This window comes from Rousettus aegyptiacus, unplaced genomic scaffold, assembly GCF_014176215.1.
Source record: "Rousettus aegyptiacus isolate mRouAeg1 unplaced genomic scaffold, mRouAeg1.p scaffold_m13_p_6, whole genome shotgun sequence".
Lineage (NCBI taxonomy): Eukaryota > Metazoa > Chordata > Mammalia > Chiroptera > Pteropodidae > Rousettus > Rousettus aegyptiacus.
This window is the reverse complement of record NW_023416309.1, coordinates 56,337,488-56,362,958: the sequence shown is the minus strand read 5'-3', so window position 1 is coordinate 56,362,958 and position 25,471 is coordinate 56,337,488. Positions and strand designations below refer to the sequence as shown.

The 25,471-nt window shown below is 62.0% G+C and overlaps 2 protein-coding genes across 9 annotated transcripts in view; one reads left to right on the top strand and one right to left on the bottom strand.

Moving 5' to 3' along the window:
- The window catches only part of CTBP2 (C-terminal binding protein 2), a 133,683-nt gene extending 113,837 nt beyond the window's left edge, over positions 1-19,846 (top strand). For 4 of the 5 annotated variants that reach the window (XM_036222640.1, XM_036222641.1, XM_036222642.1 and 1 more), the window contains 8 exons: positions 9,162-9,316; positions 9,659-9,803; positions 12,281-12,487; positions 15,362-15,576; positions 15,909-16,039; positions 16,526-16,653; positions 17,024-17,141; positions 18,486-19,846. In XM_036222640.1, coding sequence (XP_036078533.1) covers positions 9,162-9,316; positions 9,659-9,803; positions 12,281-12,487; positions 15,362-15,576; positions 15,909-16,039; positions 16,526-16,653; positions 17,024-17,141; positions 18,486-18,666 — 1,280 coding nt within the window. In that variant the 3' untranslated portion in view covers positions 18,667-19,846. The remainder of the gene's footprint in view (positions 1-9,161; positions 9,317-9,658; positions 9,804-12,280; positions 12,488-15,361; positions 15,577-15,908; positions 16,040-16,525; positions 16,654-17,023; positions 17,142-18,485) is intronic. The other variant, XM_036222639.1, reaches the window with a different exon arrangement.
- A 352-nt stretch (positions 19,847-20,198) lies between these two features.
- Positions 20,199-25,471, bottom strand: part of ZRANB1 (zinc finger RANBP2-type containing 1) — a 55,811-nt gene continuing 50,538 nt past the window's right edge. For all 4 annotated transcript variants that reach the window (XM_016118484.2, XM_036222637.1, XM_036222638.1 and 1 more), the window contains 3 exons: positions 24,489-24,618; positions 24,152-24,381; positions 20,199-23,133 (listed from right to left, as the gene is read on the bottom strand). In XM_016118484.2, the coding sequence (XP_015973970.1) occupies positions 22,915-23,133; positions 24,152-24,381; positions 24,489-24,618 (579 nt within the window). In that variant the 3' untranslated portion in view covers positions 20,199-22,914. The remainder of the gene's footprint in view (positions 23,134-24,151; positions 24,382-24,488; positions 24,619-25,471) is intronic.

Genomic DNA, 25,471 nt, shown 5'->3' with positions numbered 1-25,471 from the left:
TGGCATTTTGCGTGGCAGGCCTTGTGGGGATCGGCAGCCAGACTGGGATCCGTTGGAACCTGCCGGAACCTGCCGTCAGGCTCCTGGGCAGTTTCTTTGCTCCTTTTGTCCCGAGACGGTAGCATTTATGTTTAAGAAAAGCACCATGTAAGTCTAGAAACCTGGACTTGGGGCCGGCAGCCCCGCCCCGTCCTCAGCCGCTGAGCCGGGCTGAAACGGGAGGTCGCCATCTCTAGATGTGGGTCTGTCTGTCTAGCGCCTCGCCCGCTGATGACCGCATGACCAACACCAACACGAGTCAGTCTTCATTTGGGTCTTCGTCTTGCTCACGCTCCCCCTCCCCGGGGGGGCAGGGATTGCGGGGGACATGCCACTCCCCTCTCCGTTTGGAGAGGCATCCTGTGTGTTTGCAGTGGGTTGTTTGTCTGTTTGTAGGTTCCTCGCGTGACGTGTGTGTGCTTCGCATACTTTAACATACAGTTGTTTATCTCCATCCCTAACGACCTGCTTCGTCCTGGCTGGCTCTCTTGGAGCCTGTAAATAACACGTAGCCCACGGATAATAGCCTCCTCCTCGCGGGTCTGCTGACCGGGCCGCTCACGGTGACCAGACAAGGCGGGTCCCCGGTGCAGCCTGTGGGTGACGGCGCCTGGCGGGCCTGCCTCGCTCCCGCGCTGGCCCGGCTGACTGCCGCACACTGCAGAGCGCTCTGCGGGCGGGTGTGGCCGGGCGAGGCCCCCTCCCCCGTGTCCCGCGGCGTCGGCCACAGCCCCAGGTTTGCTGTCGCCGAGCCCTCCCGCTGACGGATGGAGCAGGCGCACAGTCAGACGTCTGTCCCCAAGCACGGCGGAGCACGGGCCGCCGGGGGCTCGGCCGAGGCCCAGCCCCGCCCGCCCCTGCTGGGGGTTTTCCCTGTCTCCCCAGCCACTTTTCTGGGTGTGGCCGGATTCGTGGGACGCCCGTCTCGTCCCGAGGGGACACTGCCCAGGGACCCTGTGGGGCAGGGCCGAGGTGTCTGTGGTTCTTGACACGGGGTCTGTGGTGGTGGCGAGTGGTCGTCACCGCGTCCTCCGTCACCAAGGCGGCGGGCTGGTGATGCCTGGTCTCCGGGGTAGAAAGTGTCCCTTCCCCGGAGCAGAGAACCCGTCCCGTCAGAGTCAGGAGGGAGGGTTCTCCCCGCCGGGCCCCGCACACCTGGTGATCCCGCCCGGGGCCCTGCCTTTCTTTGAAGATCCGTGCTGGGGGTTCACTGGTCTTTGGGGTGCTGACCCTCAGCCCATCAGGCTGGAGAAGGCCAGCACAGAGCCCCGGGGACACCCTGCACCCCCGAAGAAGGGCGGCCTCTGGGCACCGTGACCCAGAGTTGGCCCTGCAGAGTGGCCGGGTGAGGGCACCAGTCCTTCCGTCGAAGAGACCGGCCGTCAAGACTGAGCAGCCCGGCGAGGCAGTGCGTTCGAGAGACAGAACGCACCCCGCGGCCGCCGGCCGGGGCCCGACTCCTGGACACTGACCCCCGCGTGCTGCGCCCGGGGGCCGGCGTTTGTCACGCGTGGGCAGGGGAGACCCCAGCCCGGTCTTCAGGCTCTGCAGCCTGGGAGGGTGCGGGGGTGTCGTGAGACGTGAACTGCCGACTGGGTTAGGGACACGCGGAGGGGCCCCTAGGAGCCTGGCATGCTTGGGAAGACGCCCCTAAGGCCAGCGTGTGAACCCGCGGGGAAGGCCAGGGGCAGGGCACGGACCCCAGAACGGCTGTGCCAGGCCCAGGGAAGAGGGCACTGCCCCGACCGGCTCTGGGGGCCGGAGACCGGAAGCAGAGCTGCGGCCCGCAGGGCTGGCCCTGTCCTGGCCGCGGCCCCCTGACGCCCTCGGGGGCCTCCCAGGCTTTCTCATGCAGCGTGATGTATGCTTCACAGTGAAGGGATTCCAGCTTCCTGGGGCAGGAGGAGGACCCCCATCCTCTCCCCGCCGGCCAGGGCCTCCTCTGCCAGAGCCTCCCCTCCAAATCAGGCTCCGGGAGAGCTGGGCGCCTCCCCATTATCCCATCTGAATTCTCGGGGGAACCCTGGGCATTTCGTTTTTAAGCTGAAAAATCTGAGCCTCGCTTTCCCAAGCGTGACACGGGGCTGACGGGCCTCCCAGAGGGCTCGAGGACCACGTCACGCACGAGCGGGCCCAGGCTTTGCATGCGGTGAGGCTCAGCGCACGCGGGGCCCCGTCGCCACCCTCCGATGCGCGCCCGTCCCCAGCCGGGGCCCCGTGGGGCGGCACTCGGCCCCACACCGCCCCGCCGCCAAGCCCGGCCCCTCGCCGCTCTTCCATGCTGCCTTCTGGGTCAGTCCAGGAAATTAATTCTTCTGCGAGATTAAATGGAACGTCAACGTTTTTTAGTCCTAAGAGGATTTCAGCCCCGCTGTCGGGAGCGGCCCTGACACACGAGGGTGGACACGGGGGGCAGGGAAGATGGAGCTGGGGGGCGAGCCCGCAGAGCCGGGCACCGGGGCCGCAGGGGCCTCGCCGAGCCTCCCGGCACCCCGAGCGGAGCGAGAACCGAGCTCGCTTAGAGCGCTCGCCGCGTGTGCGGGACGGGACGGATGGGCCCGTGTTCAGAGGAGCTTTGCCTGAGCAGCGAGGTGGGTTCCTTGACCATCTCCCCCTGGCAGCTCCAGGCTCGCAGTTTGCCCCCTCCCCTTCCCCCCCACCCACCCCACCCCACGCCTCCCCGTTCACAGGCTCAGCTTACTGCTCCTCGTCTTCTGATCCTCATTAAAACCTTTACCAGTCGAAGTCACGAAGTCACGAAGCTCACATGTCCGATTTGAGTGAGCTGGGCCGCTCCTGCGGCTGGCAGTGACTTCCTGTCCGGGGTGCCTGCCTCTTCCTCAGGCCAGCCCAGCCAGAGGAACTGATGGTTCTCGTCCCTTGAAGGGGGCTCTCCCTGGAGTCGGACGCTGTCCCCAGCCGCCCAGCGTGGGCCCCTGAGCTCTCCCTCCATCCACAGTGCTTAAAGCTGACCGACCCCTCCACCTAGGCGGCTTCCCCGCCGGGGACGGTTCTCTCACATGCTTTTAGTGTGAAGGAATAAATGCGACTTCGTGATGGGTTCTGGTGTTTTCCCGTGAACTGGGCTTTGCGCCTGGAACGCTTTAGAAGTTACTGGATTTTAAGAAAAAGTTATAGAGGAAAAGAGCCGGGAGGGGATGTCCGACCAGCTGTCATGCTTGGAAAATCGGCTTCCTGGCTACTCTGGGGTCCAAGGGCAGCGCGCCTGGCTGCCGGCCCACTGGGCAGCAGGCCCGTCGAAGGGTCCTCAAGAATCCCTTTCCGTGCTTTGTTTTAGGGCCACGTGAAAAGCTGAGTCAGCGGGAAGCCTCCTGGCTTCGGCGCCCGCCGTGGTGAGAAGCGGGGTGGCAGCGTGTGTTTGTGGGTGCTTGGCCCAGGCGGCACAGTGAGGAATGTGAGCCTGGGCGTGCCGGGCTCCCGCAGGGAGCTTCTGGGAGGAGGGTCCGCGATCCGCTCCTCAGGCCTTGGTCCATCCATTCCAGGGGCCGAGCCAGCAGCGGAGGCAGCAGCCCAGAGGGCTCCAGGGGCGAGTCCTCGGCCCCGGCAGGTCCGTGGCGAGGTGGCCTCCAAGGGCCGGGCTGTTGCCTAGCAGCTCCAGGCTCGCGGGGCGTCCGCAGCCCTTCTGTACCCCAACGGTTCACCTTCCTCCGACACCTGAGGCTGTGCCGAGGCCCCGCTGGGGGCGGGGACCCCCCGACGCTCCGTGGAGGTTGGTCAGGTGGGCGAGTCCCGGCCACGGGTGGGCTGGTCGCGGTTCCTGCGGTGTCCCGTAGCCCACAGGAAGTGGGGGCACAGGCAGCAGCCCGCGGCCAGCAGAGGGGCGCCTGCCACCACCCCCTCCCCACCCCCGTGGGCGTGGGCCGGAAGGACGGGCTGCGTTCCGTGGGACTGTCCCCGCACTGGGAAGCGGGAAGGTGATCTGTGCGACCCCACCGGGACAGGAAGACGGTGGGACGCCCCCCCATACCCCTGGGGACCAGCCTTCCTGGGCACAGAGTCTGCAGCCCCGGCCCCCAGGCCACCGCCCTCCACCCTGCCCTCACTCTCGCGCCCCAGAACCCTCCGGGGGGGGTGCAGAACCTGCGTCGCGTTTCTCCGAAACGGGGCGCAGAGCCTCGCGTCCGGGGCTGCGCTTCCGGGACGTGTTCCGATGTCAGCGATGTCCTTCGAGGTTCTTCCAGGCCGGCCGGTTGGGGGCGTCTTCCCTCACACTGTGTCGGAGTGGGGGGTGGTCAGCCTCTCACTGCTGGGGGCACCTGCTTTTTGGAACGTGAGTCGCTTCTTCGGGACAGAGGGACACAGGAGCCTCCCTTGGGACTGGCGAGGGTGACGGAGGCCAAACACTCAAAACCAGGACCCGCCCTGGAAAGGGTGCGTCCAGCAGGCAGGTGGGGGCGCCCGGACCTCCTAACCCTGGGGCCCGGCACGTGAGCATCCGGGAGAGTGGTGTCAAGCATGTATGGATGCTTCTCGGGTCTGTTGGAAGCTGGAGGGAGCTTCCAGGTGGGGCACCGAGCATCTCCAGTTCTGTTGGAAGGAGGGCACAGATGTGTCCTTGTCATCGAAGGCCCCCTGTGTGGCGTGGACGCCTCGCAGTGCAGGCTGCTGGGATGGTTCCGGGTCGCTCTGAGGAACCAGATGAAGTGGCAACAAATGCTCATCTTTCTGGAGGCTCAGAGGTTCTGCATTGTGTTGAACCAGACACCGAGGTCCCACCAGTTTAGACGTCGGCTTCCTGCTTGGCCTGCCCTCTGCCCAGCTGTCCGCTGAGCTGCATGCCGCCGGGAGGCCGTGGCCCGTTACAATTCAGGTTTTAAGAGGCCATTGGACTTAACCAAGGCCTTCCTATGGCCATCTTTCAGCTGGGCCTCCCTGACTCCGCAGAGAACCCAGAAGTCAGGGCTGAAGAGTGGGGACACGCAGCCATCCGGGGTCCCCGGCAGTGTGGGTGGCCCCCGGCAGCCCGGCCCCCGGTGCTCAGAGGGCGCGGCGTGACCACATTTCCAGCCACGCGGGTGCTTCCTGTGGCTTCACGCCGTTCCTTGTCCACACGTACTGTGCAGTGTCTGTCAGTCAGTACGTCCACGGCTCAGCGAAGGGCCTGACCTCGCAGACCCAACTGCGTCCGAGCTGCTGGCACTCCCGCGTGACGCAACGGGGGGCCGCGCGGGGCTCCCGCCCGGGCGCACGCCATCGCGGAGGACGTGCGGGCAGCGCCCCTGGCTCGTTCGGAAGTCGCCTCCTTCCTCTCTGTCCGCGGCCCCGGTCTCGAGCCAGGAGGTCCTCGCCGTTCTTCGTTCCCACTGTTTTTGCCCGGCTGGCCCTCAGCCGGGGCTGAGCGCGGGGGAGGTCCGAGGTGGCTCGGCTCGGCTGGCCCCGCCCTGCCCGGCCCCGGTGCCCTCCTGAGCCGTGGGAACCCGAAAGCTCCCTCCGGGCTGAGAGCAGGGGCTTCGCCTGGGTCAGGGAGCGGAGAGGACACCGTTTTAAAAGCCACGCGGCGGCACAGGGACCGAGATGGGATTCCCGGCCGTAACCAGCCCCGTCAGCCTGTGTCACCGGGGAAGGGGCAGCTCCCGGGGAGGAAACCGGTGTTATCCGCGCGAGGCGGCAAGCAGGACGGCTGGGTGGCCAGGAAGCCGCCGTCGCCTCCCCGGAGACCTGCTCTTTCCCGCTCGGGATCCGCGAGGCCTTTGGACTCGGTGTTCACCGGACGACTGGCCGCTCTGAGCGAAACTCCGGCGACTCCGCCTGGCAGCATCTCTGGTTTCCACTGAGCGCCTCTGATGTCACAATCATTTCTGTGCAGCGACAGCTCTGAGCAGGCCCAGGCTCGGGGATGCGCGTGGGCGCTGGCTCCCAGCCGGCACGCTGCGTCCCCTCGGCTGAGCGGGGACTCGGGCAGAGGCCAGCCTGGCCCAGCAGGTGACTGGCCAGGGGAGGCGCCGAGCCTTCGCCCTGCAGACCCGATGCTGGACAGGTTGCCGAGCGTGAGGCGCCGATTTATTTTCCGTGATGTCCAGTTGCAGCTGGATTTGTCGTGAGGTAGATGGGGCGACTCCATCGATGGGAACAGTCCCTGTGACTAGAGGGCCGCTGAGACCTTCCGACCCTCGTGAGCAGGGTTTTCCCCAGACTCTGCTGGGTTCCTGGCACTTCCTGATGTTCCTTGGTACATAGTCATCTGTCGTTCTGTCTCCCTGGAAACGGGCGACACTGGGATTCTTGTCAGCCTTGGGGCTTGAGCGATGTCCAGTGGTTGGCAGCCTGGCTTTCGATCGCAAGCCTGTTTTTAGTGACTTATTAAACTTTGTTCCCCCGCTTTCTCCCCCAAATTGCCCCAACTGTGGAGAAAATGGGGCAGTCCCTTCAAGTCCAGGGGGCCAGCCCCTGAGCTGGTGCCCCATTTCCCATGGTCAGAGGGTGACTTGTCGTCTTAAGGTACATGGATCCTAATCCATAATGTGACAGTTATATTCTAACGCACCGAAAATCGATCAGATCATCAGAAGCACTGGAAGGTGCTTCGGTGGGTGTGGGGCGAGATGGACGGTGTCCGCACCGCATCTCGGGCGTTTCCTGGGGTCTTCTGGCCCCTTCGACTCCACCTCAGCAGGAGCTCAGGGGCAGCCAGTGCGGGGCAGGGCGGCTTGAACTTCACTGGACTCGCCCGCGTGCGGTGGACACGTCCCTTCCGGGCCCGAGGGCGCATGTGTAGCGTGGAAGCAGTCAGCCGTGGCCTGGCTAAGCTTTCTCTTGTCCCCAGTGCTGGGGGTCTTGTGCGGCCCCTTGAGAGCCTGGTCCCCAGCAGCCCTGCCCTGGGCTCCCTGCACCGGACGCGCGACGCAGGACACTGCCCACTTCCGCCGCCCACCCCGCTGTCCCCGCTCAGCATCCAGCCCTGGCTACGTTCTTCTTGTCCAGTCCGGGTGAGGGCAAACGCTGGGTTTTGCCAAAGAGAAAGGGACCCAAGTCAGGGAGGGAGGCAATCGCTAGGCAACCTGGAGTTTGTTTCCCAGGTAACGGGATGCATGCACTGATGCCGTAGATGGACATCTCGTGACAGCCCCTCAGCCTCTCCAGATGCTTCGGTGGCTCTAGCTGCCTGCCTGGGGCCTGTGTGGTCGCTTTCTAATTAACCACTTTGATTTCTTATCATGACCGTGAATTCTGCAAACACCGTCTGATGGACTGTGTCATGCCAGCACCCCTGGGAGCCAGGGTGGGGTGCTCCTCACGCTGTGAGAGGGACAGCCCAGAGCGAGCACATGGGCTCACACAGTCCAAGACGGCCGGTCACACGGGAGTCGGACCCTGGGCGTTGTGGCGAGTGAGGGAGGGGAGGGGAGGGAACGGGCCAGCCTGTCACCCTGTCGAGGGCTGGCGAAGGCGGGCGGTGGGGGCGCCTGGCCCCCACAGTGCCGAAGATGTGGGGGTCAGCTCACTTGGATGTCTGCTGTGGGCACCGGGGTCCCGGGGAGACAGTAGGGGCTCAGCTGCCACTCACTGGCCGGGAGGGGCCATGGCCGTTTGGGAGTCACAGCCCGGGATGACGGAGAGCCGCCCAGAGGTGGCCTTCGCTTCCCCGCCACCCTGCCTCCCGGCCTGCTCCTCCGAGGCCACCCAGGGCAGAGGCCGCTGTGCGGCAGCTCGGGCCACACTCCCCCACCGTGCGCAGTGCCGGTGAGCCCGTGGCCGCAGTGCTGGGGGCCCCTCGCTCAGCTCCCCGCTCCAGAGTGCAGCCAGCTGGGCGGCGACCCAGTGGCCCTTCAGGGCTGCCCGGGCGGGACCCCATTGGGGGGTTCCAGGCCGTGCCGGCGGGCACAGCCTGGGCCGGCAGCTCCCGCCGTCATCTGTCACCGTGCCTGTCACACAAGGGCCAGCTGGCCCAGGGACATGGCTTGCTCCTGGCAGGGGCCACAGGAGCCCAGTCAAGCGAGGCGGCCGCCATAGAAAAGGACAGGTAGGTTCTGTGAAGGCCAAGCCCCGGCCGGGTACCCCGGGTGTCCAGAGGCTTAAGGTGTGCGGAGAGCCATCTCGCCCTCGCCCGTGACCCATGACGCTAAACTAAACGTTTCCAGTTTGACAAGACGTGTGGGGTTGTGCCGTCCTGGCCATCGCGATGGCCGAGGCCCCTCCTGGAGCCCAGGGGCGGTCTTCACAGCCTGGGGGGTGGGCCGCGGGACCCCGGGCCTGCCAGTGTGAGCCTGGAGGGAGCGGTCAGCTGAGGGCGCTGTTGCACGTGCCGGGGCGGGGGACGGGGGTGAGGGGGAGAGGACAGGACGTGCAGGGCTCACGCTGCCTCCCAGGCCGGGGCGCACGCCCCCCACCCCCCCGAGCGAGCCCCTGGTGACGTGGCCACCTCAGGACTCGTCCACTCTGCAGGGTGTCCGCGTGGCCGAGGGCTGGCACTCCGCGGCTCGGGCCGCGTGCAGAGAGGACCGGCCTGGCCGTGCCCGGGCTGGGGGGACGGTGCCCTCTGTCTGTCTGGTCCCTGTGCCTGACGAGCGGGGCTCACCCAGCACGCGGGGGGACCAGCCCAGGCGAGGGCAGCCGAGCCCGGGTCCCCGGGGCCACCGGGGCTTCCCCCAGAAAGCCCCCTCGGGACTCGAGCGCCTTGAGCGCCCCCATCTGTTGGAGGACGGTGTCCCGGCAGGTGCAGGGAGGCACGGCCCGCCCCAGCATCGGGGAGCCGTGCGCCCCGCGTATCCCCGGGCCTTGCTCTGGTCTAGGGGCGGCGGGCGGTTCCCGTGCCGGCCCCGGGGGCAGCAGCAGTTACGGGCTCGAGCAGATGCCTGGGCCCAACCCCCCCCGGGACCCCGGGCCCAGCAGGCCCAGCGGGCAGTGCCTGTCCTTCCGCAGCCGAGTCAGCTGCACCGATGTCCCGCTCGATCTCCTTGGCTCGTCCCAGAATCTCCCCTGGCGGCTCCAGGGTGACGGTGGTCTTGAGCCCGGGGGAGCAGGGTGGGAGGCTGCCGCGGAGACACCTGGGGTCCTGCAGGCCCAGGAAGGGCGAGGACGGGCTGGGACGGGGGCCCCTCACTGGGACCGCGGCGTGTGGGACAGGCCCCTTCTGCCGCCCACCGAGTCCCCCCTCCTCACAGGCATCCGCCCCCAGATCATGAACGGCCCCCTGCACCCCCGCCCGCTGGTGGCACTGCTGGACGGCAGAGACTGCACCGTGGAGATGCCCATCCTGAAGGACCTGGCCACCGTGGCCTTCTGTGACGCCCAGTCCACGCAGGAGATCCACGAGAAGGTGGGCGCCCCTCCCCCGCGAGGAAAGGGCCCCCCACGTCAGGGGGCAGCAGCTGGCACGCGGGGCATGCGCCCTGCCATCCCGCTGGTCCCCCCCCCCCATTCCCCCCCCATTCCCCCGGCTGGTCGTTCTTACCTTCCCCCCAAAGCCACCTCTCAGGCCTCCCTGTCTCTTTTCCCGTCGTGTTACCCGGGCCCCCAAAGCGCAACCACAGGCCACTCGTCCTGGGGGGTGGGGGGCTGTCGTAGCCAGACCTCGTCCCCAGCTGGCCCTTCTCCCGCCAGCCTCTGCAGGCTCGGGGTGCTGGGGGCCTCCAACCCGCGCTCTGCTCGCCCCCCGCAGGTCTTAAACGAGGCCGTCGGCGCCATGATGTACCACACCATCACACTGACCAGGGAGGACCTGGAGAAGTTCAAGGCCCTGAGAGTGATCGTGCGGATAGGCAGCGGCTACGACAACGTCGACGTCAAGGCCGCCGGCGAGCTCGGTGAGCAGGGGGCGGCGGCTCCACGAGGCGGGGCAGCCTTCCTGTCCCCACGCTGGGTGCAGCTCCGTGTGCACGGGGCAGCGCAGAGGGTCGAGGAGCCAGGCGCCAGCGCCAAGGGTCCTGGGCCGCCCCGCTGACCATGACGGGCCAGGCCGGTCCTTCTGGATGAGCCCTGTGGCCGCCGCGTCTGGCTTTGAAACGTGGCAGCCCTGCACCTGGGTGTGTGGGCTGCGCTCTGCCTGCCTGGGGAGCACTCGGGGCCCTGAAGCCACGAGGCTGCTCACGGGTACCTCAAAACCACAGGAGCTCGGGCCTTTTCAGCCCCCAGCCCTGGGCTGTGCTGGTGGGCCTGACAGCAGCCCGGCCTGGTCTACAGGCCACTGAACTGTCCCTGCCACAAACGCCCCCCTGGGCCCCATGCTCCAGGGGAGGCCGGCCGTGAGCGATGCTCGCCCAGCTGGCCGGGCGTCCTACTTGGGTGAGCGCTGGCCACATCTGATGCCCGGGACCACCCACCTGCCACCTTTTCAGACAGGGGAAGCCCCGGGGGGCTCCAGCTTGCTCCTCCGAGGTCCCAGCCTAGGGTTCTGCGTGAGGGCGCGTGGTGTTAGTGGTTCGTGCCCCCACTTGCATGTGGATGCGTCCCGTGGGCAGGAGTCAGGCAGAGGGAGCCGGGCCCGGGGCCTGCCGATGACTGGGGCTGCGTCTGGGCTGACTCTCAGGTGCTGCTGGGTGCTCTGCAGAGTGATAGGGGGTCTGGGTGTGGCGACAGGCGGTCGGGGTCAGCCTGCTGGCGAACCCCAAAGGCAAAGGCAGGAGGCGGGCGCTCCCCCATCCAGGAGCTGTGGGGATCCATGCAGTCAGTGGCTCAGAAGGGGACATGGTTTTTTGGGTCCCCACGGGCCAGGCCCTGTCCCCTCAGCCCTGGGTGGGGGAGGTCACGTCAGGGGTCTGGGGAAGGGGCGCCCCCGCCCCCCCACCCCAGCACGCCGGCTCCTGCTTGGTTGCAGCAAAGGAATCGGGGGGCGGGGTGCGAGCGCATCTGGCAGGACCTGAAACCTCCCACGTCTCCCACTGTCACCTCTGTGCCCTCGGCGAGACCCGCGTCCAGACGGCGGCGGTGTGGCCTGACGCCCCGGGCGTGGGGTCCCCGGCGCCCCCTCCCAGCCCTCCCCGCCGGGCAGGAAGGCGGCAGCCAGCGCCACGCAGTGCTGGGGCGGCATTTCCTGGAGGGAGCCAGTTCCAGGGAGGGGCGTGAGGGTCTCATCCCTAGTGCAGAAGGTCCCTGCTCAGCCGCGCCTCGCAGGGAGGCCCGGGGGCTCTGTCCCCTGAGTCCTCGGCCGCCGCAGAAGACGGCCAGGGCCTGCCGTTTTGAAAAATGTGGACAGGATGTCAGCGGTGGCGTTTGTCTGACAAGCGTCCTGCTCGGAGGCATCTGGGCCGTTTCGAGGGGCAGCTTTCGAATGTGGAAGCTGAAGGAGGGAGGTGGCCTCCATCCAGGTGCCTTTTGTCCCCCAGAGGCCTTCCACAGCACGCTCGGCCAGCGGACTCTGTAGCGAGGGCAGGGCGGCAGGTGGCCGCAGGAGTGCCCCTCCTGAAAGCACCGAAGGGTCCCCTGTCCGGGCCGCAGTGTCGTGTTTCGGGGTTTGGGGGCGCAGCTCCCTTTCCAGCACACGCTGGAGCCTTTTCTCGAAGCACCTCGCCCCCAGCCCAGCCTTGCTGGGTGAGGCTCAGGAAATGAGCGTTTGACCTGCCTGTTGCAGGCGAGGCTGTACCTGGAGCAGGTAGCTGGGTTCTGTAGGCCGGGGGAGGAGGCGAGGCCAAGGCCCAGGCCGGGGTCCGAGCGCCCCTGAGCTCTCACTCCACGGCCTTCCTAGCAAACTCATTTGTCTGATTCCCAGTCTGGTCCGGCTCCGGAGGGGTTACAGCGAAGGTGACAAAGGTGACGACGTTGACATTGAGAGAGGCGGCTGCAGAGCTGCGCCGGGTGCAGGCCTTGGTCCAGGAAGGCCGCCCGCCCTGCTCCGAGGGTGCTAGACGCTCGTGCGGGCAGCCCGTGGAGCAGGGCCCTGGAGGCGGACCGCGCCTGCTGACCTGCAGAATGGTGTAGAAAGCCCCACTCAGGGCGATCAGAGCTGTGGGGTGTCTGGAGGAAGGTGCATTGCATTCTGGGAGGACCCCTCGCCCCTCCCAGCCACCCACTGCTCACTTCCCGGGCACGGGTCTGGGAGCACGGGGTGGGCAGGACGTGGGGGAGGGACTTAGGTGTGAGCCCAGCCCTGGACAGAAGCAGGGGCGGAGGGCCGTGGATGTCAGGACCCGCGGCCTCTGAGCATCACATCAGGGCCAGGGGGTCTGTGTCCCCTGGGCGACAGGCAGGCCTCAGGGACCCAGACCTGCCGCAGCAGCACACACCCCACGAGCGGCTGAGCAGGTGCCCCGGAGCCCCCCTCACCACAGGCCTCGGCCTTTTCCAGGGATCGCCGTGTGCAACATCCCGTCGGCCGCGGTGGAGGAGACGGCCGACTCCACCGTCTGCCACATCCTCAACCTGTACCGGCGGACGGCGTGGCTGTACCAGGCCCTGCGGGAGGGCACACGCGTGCAGAGCGTCGAGCAGATCCGCGAGGTCGCCTCGGGCGCAGCCCGCATCCGCGGGGAGACCCTGGGCCTCATCGGCTTCGGTATGTGGGGGTTCTCTGCCCATGCCCCTGCCCCAGGCCGGCTCGGGGACCCCATGGGAGTGGAGGCCCGCTGAGGGAGAGGTCCCATGTCCTCGCCCGCTCCCCACTGCCCGGGGCGGGAGGTCAGGGGTCAGGGCTGACCAGGACGCCCACCAGAGGGGAGGTGCGGGCTGGTGCGGCCGGCTGGAGGAGGCTCAGCAGGACACCCTCAGGTGCTGGGCAGCAGGCTGGCACTCCAGTGGGGGCTGGTGGTCACGCGGAGACCTGGGGTGGCAGCAGGGGTCGCGGAAGAATTTCGGGGCACCAGTGGCACGGTCAGGTCACCAGGCAGGGACAGGTCTCGCGGCGTCCGCTGGTCAAGGCGAGACACCGTGCCCAGTCCGGTGGCCCTGGGAGGGTGACCTCACAGGGGTCGGCAGCGCGGGCTCGACCGGGGCCCCTCGTGCGCGTAGTCGGGGGCCTTGCCAGGCAGCGCTGACACTCAGCCCCGCCGCTGGGCACGCCGCGGCTCTGTGACTCGGGGACGTCACTCGACCCCTCTGCCCGTGGCCTCTTCCTGAGCTGCGATGGGGAACGGAGGGTTGCACGGTGGCCGAGTCTTAGGACCCGGGGCGCGAGGAGCACGTGGGGCAGGCCTGGCGAGCAGCGGCTGCCCAAGCCGACTCGCAGCCCGAGCGCCAGGACCTCTGCGGTGGCCTGGGCGACGCCGTCCCGCCTCCGGGTCTGCGTGTGGGAGGCCAGGAGCCCGGGCGTCGGGCGCGCACGCTCAGGAGGTGGGACTCTGCTGCTCCCGCGTGGCCCTCCAAGGTGGAGGTGGCGGGAGGCGGCAGGGCCGGGCTGCGAGGGCGGCAGCGCCCTCTGCTGGTGCCCTGCAGGTTTCCCGAGGCTCTGGAAGGTGGGCCTCGCACACGGGTTAGACCCTCTGAGTCCTTCAGCCGGGGCCGGCGGGTGGGCTCCCGGCCAGAGGCAGAGCACCTGTTCCCGTGGCTTCCGACTGTCGCTGTCACTGCGAGTTCTTAAGGGGACGTTTCTCTGGCTGTGCCCTTTGCCGTCCATTTTCCGGGGACGCCTTCGGCACACGGAGGCCAGTCCCGGGATCTCCGCCTTGTTCACCCGAGGCCGTACACCCAGCAGTGCCACGGCCACGGCTGCCTGTACACACTGGCCGTGACGTCTCCACCGCCCTGCAGGGCCGGGACAGGGAGGGGCAGGGTCGCGGGCAGCCCGGTCCCTGCTGCTGCCGTCGTCAGGGGCTGACGGCGTCCCTCCGGGCCCGACTCCCGTGGCCGAGGGGCCCGGGCAGGGTCCCAGGCGTGGCCCCAGCTTGGGCCAGTGGCGGCACAGCCTCCAGGTTGGGGCCACGTGCAGAAATTTGAAGGGAAAGCCGGTGGTGACAGTATTTTTTTTAAAGGCCGAGACGATCGGTTCCCCTTCGGCCAGGCTGGGTTTCGATGAAGGACGGAGCAGAGTTATGTCAGGGAAACCCGGGGGCTGACGGGGAAGCCAGTGCGCAGACCAGGGTTTGAGCTTTCGTGGAAAGCAAAGCCGTTGGGAAATGATGCCCCCGCACGGTCAGCACTTTCGTGGTGAAATCTGGGCTTGCGGTTGGCGAGCCCCTGGCGCTGCAGCCGGGAAGCCCCGTCTGGCCGTCAGGTGTGCTGGGACGGGGGGCAGGAGCCCGCAGTGGCCAGCCACGCAGCGCGCCCCGGGCCTGCGCTTCACCCACGTCCCGGGGGGATGTTCACGGCCACGGCCACTCTCCCCTCGGCACTGCCACCGTTCCCACCTGCCCGTCCACCCTTCCATGGGGTGCGAGGCTGCAGTTCCCAGTTTGCCGCATCCAAGTGGCGGCACTCGACAGGGGTGACAGGGGGCATGACGGTTGCCCTGCAGCTGTCCCTCTTGATCAGGATGGCCTCAGGAGACCTTTGCGTCCGAACCCCAGCAGCGGTCACGCCCAGTCAGGTCCCAGCCCAGCAGGTCGCCCTCCCTGGGCTTCCCGTTTGGGGAGGTACGTCTCCCCTCGTTCCTTCCCCTCTCCCGCACAGTTGAGCATCGGTCTGAGATAAAGACTTGTTCTGTGCTCTTTCCAAATCAGCCTATTCAAGCATCAAACCATTTTGTTTTCAAGCTGAAAACTGCTCTGAGGAAAGTGAGAGGCCCTGGGGGTCGGTGGGTTTGTGCAGATGACGGGCACCAGGGAATCACGGGGACCTTCGTGTCCTGTTAGGCGGCATCTGTCTCTAACTCGCCGGCTGGAGACAGGGGTGAGGGTCCCCCAGTGGGTCGGGGCCCAGCCCGCACAGCCGAGGATTCGCATGTCCCCACCCCGCCACCTAAACAGTGTCCCGTGCCGGTCTCTGCTCAGGCCAGACTGCAGGGGCCCGTTTGATCGTTTTGCTCCGTCCCTGTGCAAACCCCGGGGTAATTATTAGGCTGGAGAGCATTCCATCAGACGCTGGGAGCAAAAATAAAGGAAGCTCGGGGTAAGAAGCCTGCTGGGTAAACAAAAACCTCGGCGAGACGAACTCAGACGGCAGAACCCGGGTGACGGCCAGAGCTGGGAGGGGCGCGTGGCGTTCACTAGGATGTTCTTGCTGTGTCTGTGTTTGAAAATGTACCTAACAGGAACTTAGAAAACACACACCTCTGGTGGCCAGTACAGGTGACAGCAGCCGCATCCTCGCCCAGGAGGCTTGGCCCCAGTGAGACCTGGAGAGAAGCGTCGCCGAGCTCTGGGCGCGCGACCCCTCCGGCAGCAGCCTCCGCCTGGCCGGCCTGCCCCCGGGGACCGCACGCACAGGCCCCAGGTCCCAGCAGTAACGCGGGAGGAGGGGCCGAGGACCCGCTCACCTGGACTGTCTTTCTGCACAGGTCGCACAGGGCAGGCCGTCGCTGTTCGAGCCAAGGCCTTTGGATTCAGCGTCATCTTTTATGACCCCTACTTGCAGGATGGGACAGAGCGGTCCCTGGGCGTGCAGAGGGTCTACACCCTGCAGGACTTACTGTATCAGAGCGACTGCGTCTCCCTGCACTGTAACCTCAACGAGCACAACCACCACCTCATCAATGACTTTACCATAAAGCAGGTAACCGGAGCAGGCGTCCTTGGGCCCCGCAGCGTCCGTCAGGACCAGAGGGGTTGGGAGCTGTCCGCGGACACCAGTGAGCAGGAAACAAAGCCTGAGTCACCTGGGCGAGGTGCCGGCGGGGCCCCCTCCACGGGCTGGCCCAGGACCGAGCAGGAGCCTGTCCTCATCAGGCCTGGCCTCCATGAAGCGACAGACGGGTGACAGGTCACAGCTCCAACCTTCCCACCTCGTGGCCATCTCAGAATTAGCGGAAACTGATCCTTGGCCTCCAGCTGTGCCTGAGACTCCACTCCCGACCCCCGGCTAACCCACTCTGCTTCCCTCCGCAGATGAGGCAGGGTGCCTTCCTGGTGAACGCAGCCCGCGGCGGGCTGGTGGACGAGAAGGCCTTAGCCCAGGCTCTCAAGGAAGGCAGGATACGAGGGGCGGCCCTCGATGTGCACGAATCGGAGCCTTTCAGGTGGGTCTGCGGGACGGCTGAGGTGCCCGGAGCCCGGGCTTGCGGGTGACACCTGTCCCACACCCTCAGGCACTGCCCCCGGCAGACGGGTCCTGAGGAGGAAGCTAGAGACCCAGCCTCTGTCCTTGCAAGGACTGTGTGCCATGTCCTAACTGTGAAAAGGCCAGAAGGTCCCCAAAGGTGACCAGGAAAAGGAGAGGCAGGAAGGTGGCATGTGGCGGGCTCGGTCTGCAGGCCTCGGCTGTCCTGGAGCTGGCCGGCCCCTGCAGGGCTAGCTGTCCCCTCCTTCCGGCTCCTGACTACTCAGCACTAATTAAAAACAGTTTTGATAAGAAAGTTCATAAGTTCCCAGCCCTCAGGACACCTGCCACGGAACGCCCACTTTCTCCACGTGGCAGGGGCTGCGGGCCGAGCTCCCCAGGGTGACTGGGCCAGGGGTGCCATGCTTCCGGCTTTTCACACGTGCCGTTTTGTACATTTATGTAGCTTTGCTCAGGGTCCCTTGAAAGATGCACCGAATCTCATCTGCACGCCCCACACGGCCTGGTATAGTGAACAAGCCTCCCTAGAGATGAGAGAGGCCGCTGCCACCGAGATCCGCCGGGCAATCACAGGTGAGGCCCGCCCCACCGCGCCCGTCCCTGCTGTGGGCAGACGTCATTTTTCGGGTTGATGGAATTTTGAATGTTGGGGTCCCGACTAAATGTCGGGAAGCCACTCCCTGTGGCATCGGCTGGTATGCGTGCCGCACACCGGGGAGGCAGACCCCGTACGGGGCTCCCTTCCATTCTGGGCCCTGGAGCCCTTCGCGTTTTGTGGACATCAAAGGGCCATCGCCGCCTCAGCACAGAGTCCAGGGCTTCACTGTCGGACCTCCATCGGGACGAACGTGGCGGGTCGCACCCCCCGCAGCAGCAGCAACAAAGTGCATTTAACTCGCCGTCGCCTTGAAAATCACGATTAATTTTAATCATCCTATTCCAGGTCGCATCCCCGAAAGCTTAAGAAACTGCGTGAACAAGGAATTCTTTGTCACAACAGCTCCATGGTCAGTAATAGACCAGCAGGCGATTCACCCGGAGCTCAACGGTGCCACGTACAGGTGAGGCTGGGTGGGGCGCAGGCCTGGGCGGGACCTGGGCGCTGAGGACGGCCCGGTGGAACCCTGGCCACTGACCCCACCTCGGGGGCGCAGCCTGGGCCGAGCTTCTCCAAGGCGGCGGAGTGGGGCGCGTCGCCCGACAGGCCTGAGCACTTTGTGGGGAACAGCCGAGCCAGAGTTTTTAGGGGAGACTGATTTCCAATTTGAACCATACGTGAAAGGCCAGTGCGTTCCGCTAGGCAGAGGGCCCGCGCAGTTTCTTGGGGATTCTCAAGGTTGATTGGGGTGGGATGTGACTGAGGCCACGCCAGGGAGTCCCTTGCCGTGGTTCCCTTCCCCCGCTGGGTCTCCCGCTGTTGCCCCGTGTCCTGCTGCGAACCACTGCTCTAACCAGTTGGGGGAGGGGGGTTCGATATGGTGCATGTAGTGGGGCCCGGCCCACCCCTGAAGGAAGCCGTGATGCTGCGGCTGCGGCTCGCGCTGACTCCGCTGACCTTCCGGGCGCCTGCTCCGATGCAGCCCCGGCGGGTTTTCACCCTCACAAGCACCTTCTAGAATCGCCCCCTGAGCCCGCCACAGCGCCGGTGCCCCCGTTCGTTACTGGTGGCGGCCTGCCCTTTAAGGGGCTCCGTCTTAACTCTGGGAGACAGACCAAGGCTTACAGGGGTCCTATCCCTCAGTCGTCCTAGAGAATCCCCTGGGATTTCTGCCCAGTCTAACACTGACAGGCCATGGGGGCGGGGGGGTGATCCCAGAAAGACCCTGTACCCCAAGTGTAAAGGGTTTGGTAACGGTAATTCTAAAGCACTTGCCTCATAAGTGTTTGTCCTACTAACAGTCACCTTTGTGCGTAAGAAACACGTATTCTGGAGGTAGCTCAGGGCCCCAGGTCCTCAGCCTCCCTGCAGCTACCCTCAGGAGGGCAGGTCCCGGTCCCATGGCCAGCTCGCACGTCCCTGGCGCTCTGTGCCCTCGCGTCTCAGGCCGGGGGAGCTAGCCAGCCAAGGAAGCCACACCTTTAGCATCGAAGTCCCCCCTGCCGTCGTTGGAGCTGGCGCTGCCTGAAGCGACTGGAAAACTGGCCCCTTCCGGACAGCGGTTTTCCCAGTGCGGCATCGGCACGCGCTGTCGCGACTGTCCGGGGGCTGCGCACAGTCGGCAGCCCAGTGCTTCCCCTGGACTGAGTTTTGTCACTCGTGAATCAGATGTCAGCATTTCAGATTTTTTACGAAGGTTTCTCCTTTGCTTTGGGGAGGGGAAGGATGACAAACTATCCCATAGGAAAAGCCAGTAGCGGCAGCTTCTCGCCCTGGACTCACCTGGGCCCTGCTCTCTGCTCCGCAGGTACCCGCCAGGCATCGTGGGTGTGGCCCCGGGAGGACTTCCTGCCGCCATGGAAGGGATCATCCCCGGAGGCATCCCTGCGACTCACAGCCTCCCCACCGTGGCGCACCCGTCCCAAGCTCCCTCTCCCAACCAGCCCACAAAACACGGGGACAATCGAGAGCACCCCAACGAGCAATAGCAGAGAATGACGAAAGGTCATCGTTCAGATAAACCTGGGACCAAGAGACAGTGGAAAATAGATGAACTAAGAGGAGAAGAGGTTGCCGGTTTTTTAACTGACTCTGGACATGTGCATCATTGACGCTGCAGTGTTAAAGCTACAAAGGAGCGAGAGGCTGAGACGTGGGGGAGCGGAAGGCGCCGTCTGCTCGCGGCGGCGCGGAAAGGCTGGGACGCGGTCTGTTAGCGACCAACTTCTGTCATTGTGTGTTAAGTTTCTCATCTGTGCATCGAATCACAAAGAATAAATAGATCTTTTTCCTTTATCAGTCCCTTGGGCACAGCAGGTCCTGAACACCTTGCTCTAGAATGTTGCATCAAGAGTTCCAAACATCAAAATAAAAACTATTAAGAGGAAATCCCCATCCTGTGGCTAGTCCCTTCGGTCCACGGGGGCTGGTTACCTCTTTTACTAATAGGAAAATCCAGTCGCTGCGAAGCGGGGAGGAAACCGTGAGACGGCCCAGAGCGGCCTCCCGTCGGAACTGCGCCCTGAGCAGCCAAGTGGGTCGAGTGCAGTGATACCGTATCTCTGATGATGCAAAAAAAAAAAAAAAAAAAAAAAAAGTATTAAGTTTCACAAGCTGTTTGTACTCAGATATATTTTCTCAGTTCAGATCCTCAGCTATTTTATTGAGTGGAACGTCTTGAACTGAAAGCGTTCAAGAAGAATAACGTTGCATTTCCTTATGTCTCAGGAAATACTTTTTATGGTAACTTGTCAGATTGTCTATGAACAAACCCACTTTTTTAGCATTGATAAAGTCTTCTTTTCTTCACGTGATATTTTATACAAGAACACTTCAGGTGTGTTATTAGATGTGACTGATTTTAACAAATCCTATTAGATTTGTATCAACTAGTTACATGTTATATTCATAGTCTTTTGTGAATCATCGCCTTTTTGTTTAAAAGATGGCCTATTTTGAGCCTTTGTATAGGTACATTCCTGTTTTTGTGACAAAAAAAAAAAACCTTAAACTGTCCCAAACAGAAAAATAATGGCTATCAGAAATATGTTTTTGTTTTAGTGTGAGTTACCGTTACTGTATCTGTTTATTGTAAAGGTGGACATTTAGCGTTCAGTGCAGTTTTCAATAAAAAGTAATAAAAATTTGTTAAGTTCTGAAATTCAAGTACATCTCACCACTGTAAACGTTTTCTACTTGAGATGTTTAAAGGCAACTGCATTTTCAATTAGCCGATTTCCAACTCTTGTTACACCAGGGTTCAAAGATTAACAATACTGTTCTCTCTGCCTAATCTATAACCAGATGCTAGAATGCTGACGATTACCTCATGTGATAGTTTAACTGAAAAACGAACATCTCACATAAGTCCATCATTATTAAATCATACCATTCTTAAGCAGAAATAGTGGCTTAGAACTAAGTCAATTCAAGAAACAAAATTGGTCACGTTTTAGAGTTTTGATTTTAATTTTCTTAAAAGCAAAATTACCTGGCTCAAGCATTAATGCAGGAAAGGAGGTAAATCTCAAAATTTTTTAATGGTATTTACAAAGAAATGTTGCAAAATAATTAACATCAGCCATTTCCATATGCTCAGAACTTTAAGTCAATTCTATGGCTCTTTTTAAATAGCATTAAACCCTTTTGTACTAGTGGTATCTGCAAGTATCAAGTCCAAGTACCACACTCCCTTTGACCGCTTCCTCTCCCATTAAAAAAGATAAAGTTATGGCATCGTAAAGCGTCGACCGCCTCACTCATTTGAAAGTAGTGGTCCCACCCCGACTCCCCCGTGAAATGACACGTTAAAACCACCTCACGTGGATGGAGATGGAGCCCGTGGTGACGGACCGATCCTTCCGGGAGCAGAGCAGTAGTTCGACATCACCTTCGTAACCACCTGTCGAACGGGCACTCAAGGAGGGGACGACACATGCACAGAAAGGGGACCCCCCATCAGCCTGGGACACAATGAGCCTAAGAATCAAAAGCAGAAAGGCAGGTCCAGGCCCACGCTGCACCTGGGTTTAACGAGAACAGAAACCACCACACTGCATCCTCCCTAGAAAAGGAACCATAAAGTTAGGGCCACACAGTTATGGCATCACCGCCCAGTCAACCAAGAGAGACACCTGTCACTCGGCCACATAGAACCTTGAGGAAACTGCAAACTCCAACTTAGGACAATAAATATGGCTGTTTAATAGTTCAAGAGCTTAACACAGCACTGATTGACCCAGGACGCCGGCCTTCACCAGCACTCCTCTGTGAAGACCGCTTGGAGCCCAGGAAACGCAGTGGCCTGCGGTTCTCCCCCTGGGAGGAATGCTGTACCCGTTAAACTAGATGCGCTCAGGGTCGCTGGCCATAAATAAATAAATAAATAGGCACCTCGGGGGGACCGGCACTCGGGCGGCACTGCAGGAAGCCGCGTCCCGAGCCTGCATTCCCGACCGCACCGACATCCAGCCGCGGATGCTGCTCCCTCCGACCCCACCTTGGCTCCCTCCTTGGCTCCCTCGACAGGGCATGGAGCCTCCGGCCGCCGGAGGGCTGGGCGGCGCCCGCGTGGACAGGAGCCTAGGCAGACGCTGAGCCCAGTGGTCGAGCGGCGGCTGCTCAAACACCGACACCGCCCAGGACGGAAGCGAACCACAGAAAGTCCATCTGAAGGGAAATGTCAGGCACTGGGCACGAACGTCTACGATCCCTCTGATGTGTCAAAGTGCATTGTGGGGACTCGAACCGCACACATCTTCCTGCGAGTGTTAGTCGGCATGCAGCGAGTGACCCCGTCCTCTCGGGAACCCCTCCTGCGGGTCCGGAGGGCGAAGGGACCGACGACAGACCACCTCCCGGGTACCCCTCTTTTTAGTATTCTGGCATCAAATTTCAGGGTGTGCACACTTCAAAGCCACCTAAATAAAACTCAGAAGAAAACGAGAAGCAAATATGTAAAGGTTTCACAGCCTTTTCATCAAAGAGCAGGAAAGGGGGGGGTGTGGCTTCCCCCACGAATTCCTCGCCACAGCGGTAGTCGACAAAGTGCTTGTCAGGACGCTGCGTCTTTGTGCTCCTAAGAGGTCTGAGACTTTTACCCACACCGAAGGTACACCGGAAGTGGTCGAACGACACTTCTCATAAAAGGTTGTTCTACCTAAGATTATAGTTTTAACTTTCAATAAGAATGGCCACAATTAACCAACATGCAAAAATTCTCAGACTATTCACTGAGAAATTCATTAGTACAATGCATTTACCACCTCACTGCATTTGAAAATCTTTATTCTGTACTGAACTGATATTCCCAATGAGCCAAAGCCAAGGCATGCCTTTCTAACACGACTCGCTTCAAGCAGAGCTGATGCTAAGAGACAGAACCCCAAGGCCCTCTGCATGGCGAGGCGGGGCGACGGCACAGCCCGTCAGGCGAGCGCACGTCACCGTGCCTTCGCTCAGGCGTGGGCCTGCCCCCCCGGGCGCCTCCCTGACCGCCGGGGAAGGACGGCTGGGAGGAGACCGGCGGCCGGCGGGAGGGCCGCGGCGCTGCGGGGGAGCAGGCCCGAGAGCGAAGGACAGAACCGCGGAAACCGACAGGAGGGAGCGGAGTCCCGTGCAGTTCGCTCAATAAAAAATTCTGACTTTCCTTGCAGTTTGTTCCTTAAAGATTTGATTTTATTGGGCACGATAGGAACTAAATTATTAATAAAATAAAAGCTTGTTTTTATTTTTGTTTTACTGTGGACAATTTGTACAAAGTTTCCAAATCTCTAAGGAGTTCTGGTGAGACTGAACGTAAAATGGAGCTTTTAAGATGGAAGTAGAATGCAAGGTTCTACTCGAAAAAAAGAACATCTCAAAGGAACAAAGAGTCATCTGCCTGAGCCAATGGAGGTGCCCGTGCTGCAAAAAACTCAGTAACGTGAAGATGCTGGTACGTTTCCTATTACACAACTTCTTACACAACCACATGCGTTACATTTATAGACAGATTTACGATTTGAAAGGAAAAAAAGTTTTCTGTCTTAATAAAATTAGTTTTTTTGTTGTTTTTGTTTTTTACAAACTGTAGTCCAAACGAGGCGCTGTGTCTGCGCTGGGTGTGGGCCAGAAAAACCCTCCTGAGCAGGTCCTGCCAGGTTTGGTTTGTCCCAGGCCATGCACGGTGCTGGGAACGCACTGACTTCGGGGTCACCACGGAGCCGACACTCCGGTCTCCTGCTCCTTGATTTTCTTCATTCATCTTCATCATCTTCATCTTCCTCTCCATCAGACAGGGACGTGCACGGCCGGATCTGCCGGTAGCGGTCGAGCCATTTGTCCACCATCTGCGTGACCAGGGGGTGGCCGCGCCGCCGGGAGCTCTTCTGCATGGCCACGAGGGCGCCCCCCTCGGTCACACAGCAGTCCAGCCACTCCCTGAGCAGCCTCTCCTGCTGCTCCTCGTTGCCGAGCTGCGAGAAGAACAGGGAGGAAGGGGGTTGACAGCGGTTAACCGGAAAAGCGCGACGGAAACCTGCTGCTGGTGCAACGGCCAGAAAAGGCCAAAGCCACAAACGTTCGCCGTGGTTTCGACCTCTCACCAAATTAATGCTCGAAACCGTTTCCTATGCTTAAGCAGAAAGACACCAATGGGGAACATCATGGAAAAGCAAAAAGCAAATGTCTAAAACTGATCCTGGCAAGGAAAAGGCTAGAAAAAGAAAGAGCTTCAAACACATGACAAGGTAAGTTTACTCAGTAAATTATGTATGGGCTGAAGCTAAAAAATTATGGTGTATGAACTTTTTTGTTAATGTCACTATTATAAAAGTTTCGTAATTCCCGGTATATTAAATAAAAGACCAATAATTTTACAAGATTCCGAATTCTCTGAGAGTTAGTTCTTTGGCCCATCCTCAGCCACTACCAGCCTGGTCTTCACCCACTGGTGTCCTGCTCCGGCCACTGCGGCCAGACCCCACTGGGAACTGCCGGCCTCCCAGCTTCCCCAGAGCGAAGACCGAAGCTTGAACGGGCGCTGACCCGCCCCAGGCCTGGGCCGGACGCTACACGGCACCCCGGCCCCGCGGCCCTGCAGAGGCAGCTCCCGCCAGACCCCGCAGGACTCGGCACCTGTCAGCGCGATGCCCGCGGCCCTGCTTCAGGGGTGCTGCCTGCCCCGGCCGCCTTGGTTACATGGCACACCCCACGCCCCCTCATGCCTCACCCCGGCGCTCACCGCCACCTGAGGGCGGGGACTCTCGCCCTCACTGCCACACCCCCACGCATCCTACACTGCAGCTCTGAAAGGCCACATCTCAAGCTCTGTATGTCCAGTATCTGGAGAATAAACACTGACGATTACTATGCCCGGATGCAAAGTTTTAACTGGCAGTGCAGCTGACACGTCCCTAGGGCGCCCCGAGTGGGGTTCGGGCACGGCATGACCCGTGGCGTGACCCCCTCAGAGGTTAACGGGACACTCCTTACCTCCTGAGCAGAAAGAAAGTGCACGTGGAGTAACTTCCTTTCGCTGTCAACCAGAGGCAGAAAAGTGATGGTGACGTCGTCATCGGTGTTCAGGTTAGCACCAGCACCTCGGTTGCCATAGCCGTCATTTTCCATGGCAACCAAAGCAGAGAAGTGGCCCCTCGTATAGCCCAGAGCGATCGGACTTTTCCAGCAAAAACTCTGTTCCCACAACAAAGGCAAATACACACCTGGAAAGGGGGAAGCAAATCACAGTGGGATTTTCAGGGTGTGGCTGCAAACTGCATGATAATAATGAGCAAGCAAGAGACTTCTACAACACTTGAAAATGGCTCACCTTGAAACCGAGTATATCCTAAAGTTTCTCCCCGGAAACTTTTATAATATTTCACTCCGTAAACTATAATTGGTCGTCTAAGAATATGTGCAAGTACAAAGATGTGTGTCTGCTCCAAACTCGCTCCGGGCTATACAGACAAAATGAAAGGAAGAGGTTTCTCTTTAAAACGTTTATCATCGCACCCGGAGCGCATGCAAACACCACACTACCACCCTCTCAAGCACACGCTCTCCATTCATTTTTTCAGAAATAACACCGCCGAGCTAAAAAAGTGTTCTGAGTCCCCAAATAACTAACTGCAACGATACGAAAAGAAACCCGCCAAGGTCCCACACAGGCTCCCTTCACTACCCAAACTCGAGAACCAAACAGATTTGGTCGAACATGGACGCCGGGAAGGAGACATGCACACGGCGCGGAAAGCGTGATTCGGGAGAGGCCCTCCGTGGGGGCTGCCTGTGGGCGCGCCACCTCCGAGGCCCTCCTGCAGCGGGAAGATGAGCTTCGCTACTTCACGCGAACTAGAGCGACTAAAGCGTGGCGTCGCCTCATTCAAGAACAGGAGGCAGCGGCACCCGCACCCTGTGGCGACTGACGCACCCTCAGCAGGTCCGTGGGGCAGGGCTGCAGGAGCCGCTGCTGCACGATTCGCGTGCGACGGTCCCTTCCCACGTCAACTAGAAACCGCTCGCGTCTGTGGCACCTGCTCCTTGGCCTGCCACACGGACAGAGCCTCCCCACTGGGGATCCCCACTGGGGATCCTCACGAAGACCTCGACCGGATCCTCAGGGCCGGACAGCACTAGCTTGGGGGCCCCGGGCGAGTGTGCCCCAGACAGAGTGGGAGCCGGCCTGCGGGCGGGGAGAGCGGGCACAAAGCCACCTGCCTAAGACGACAGCGTAAACGAAAAGCGATCAGGAGAAACACACACACCAGTGTGCAGAAGCGTCACGCTACGGAAGTCACACTGACACTTTTA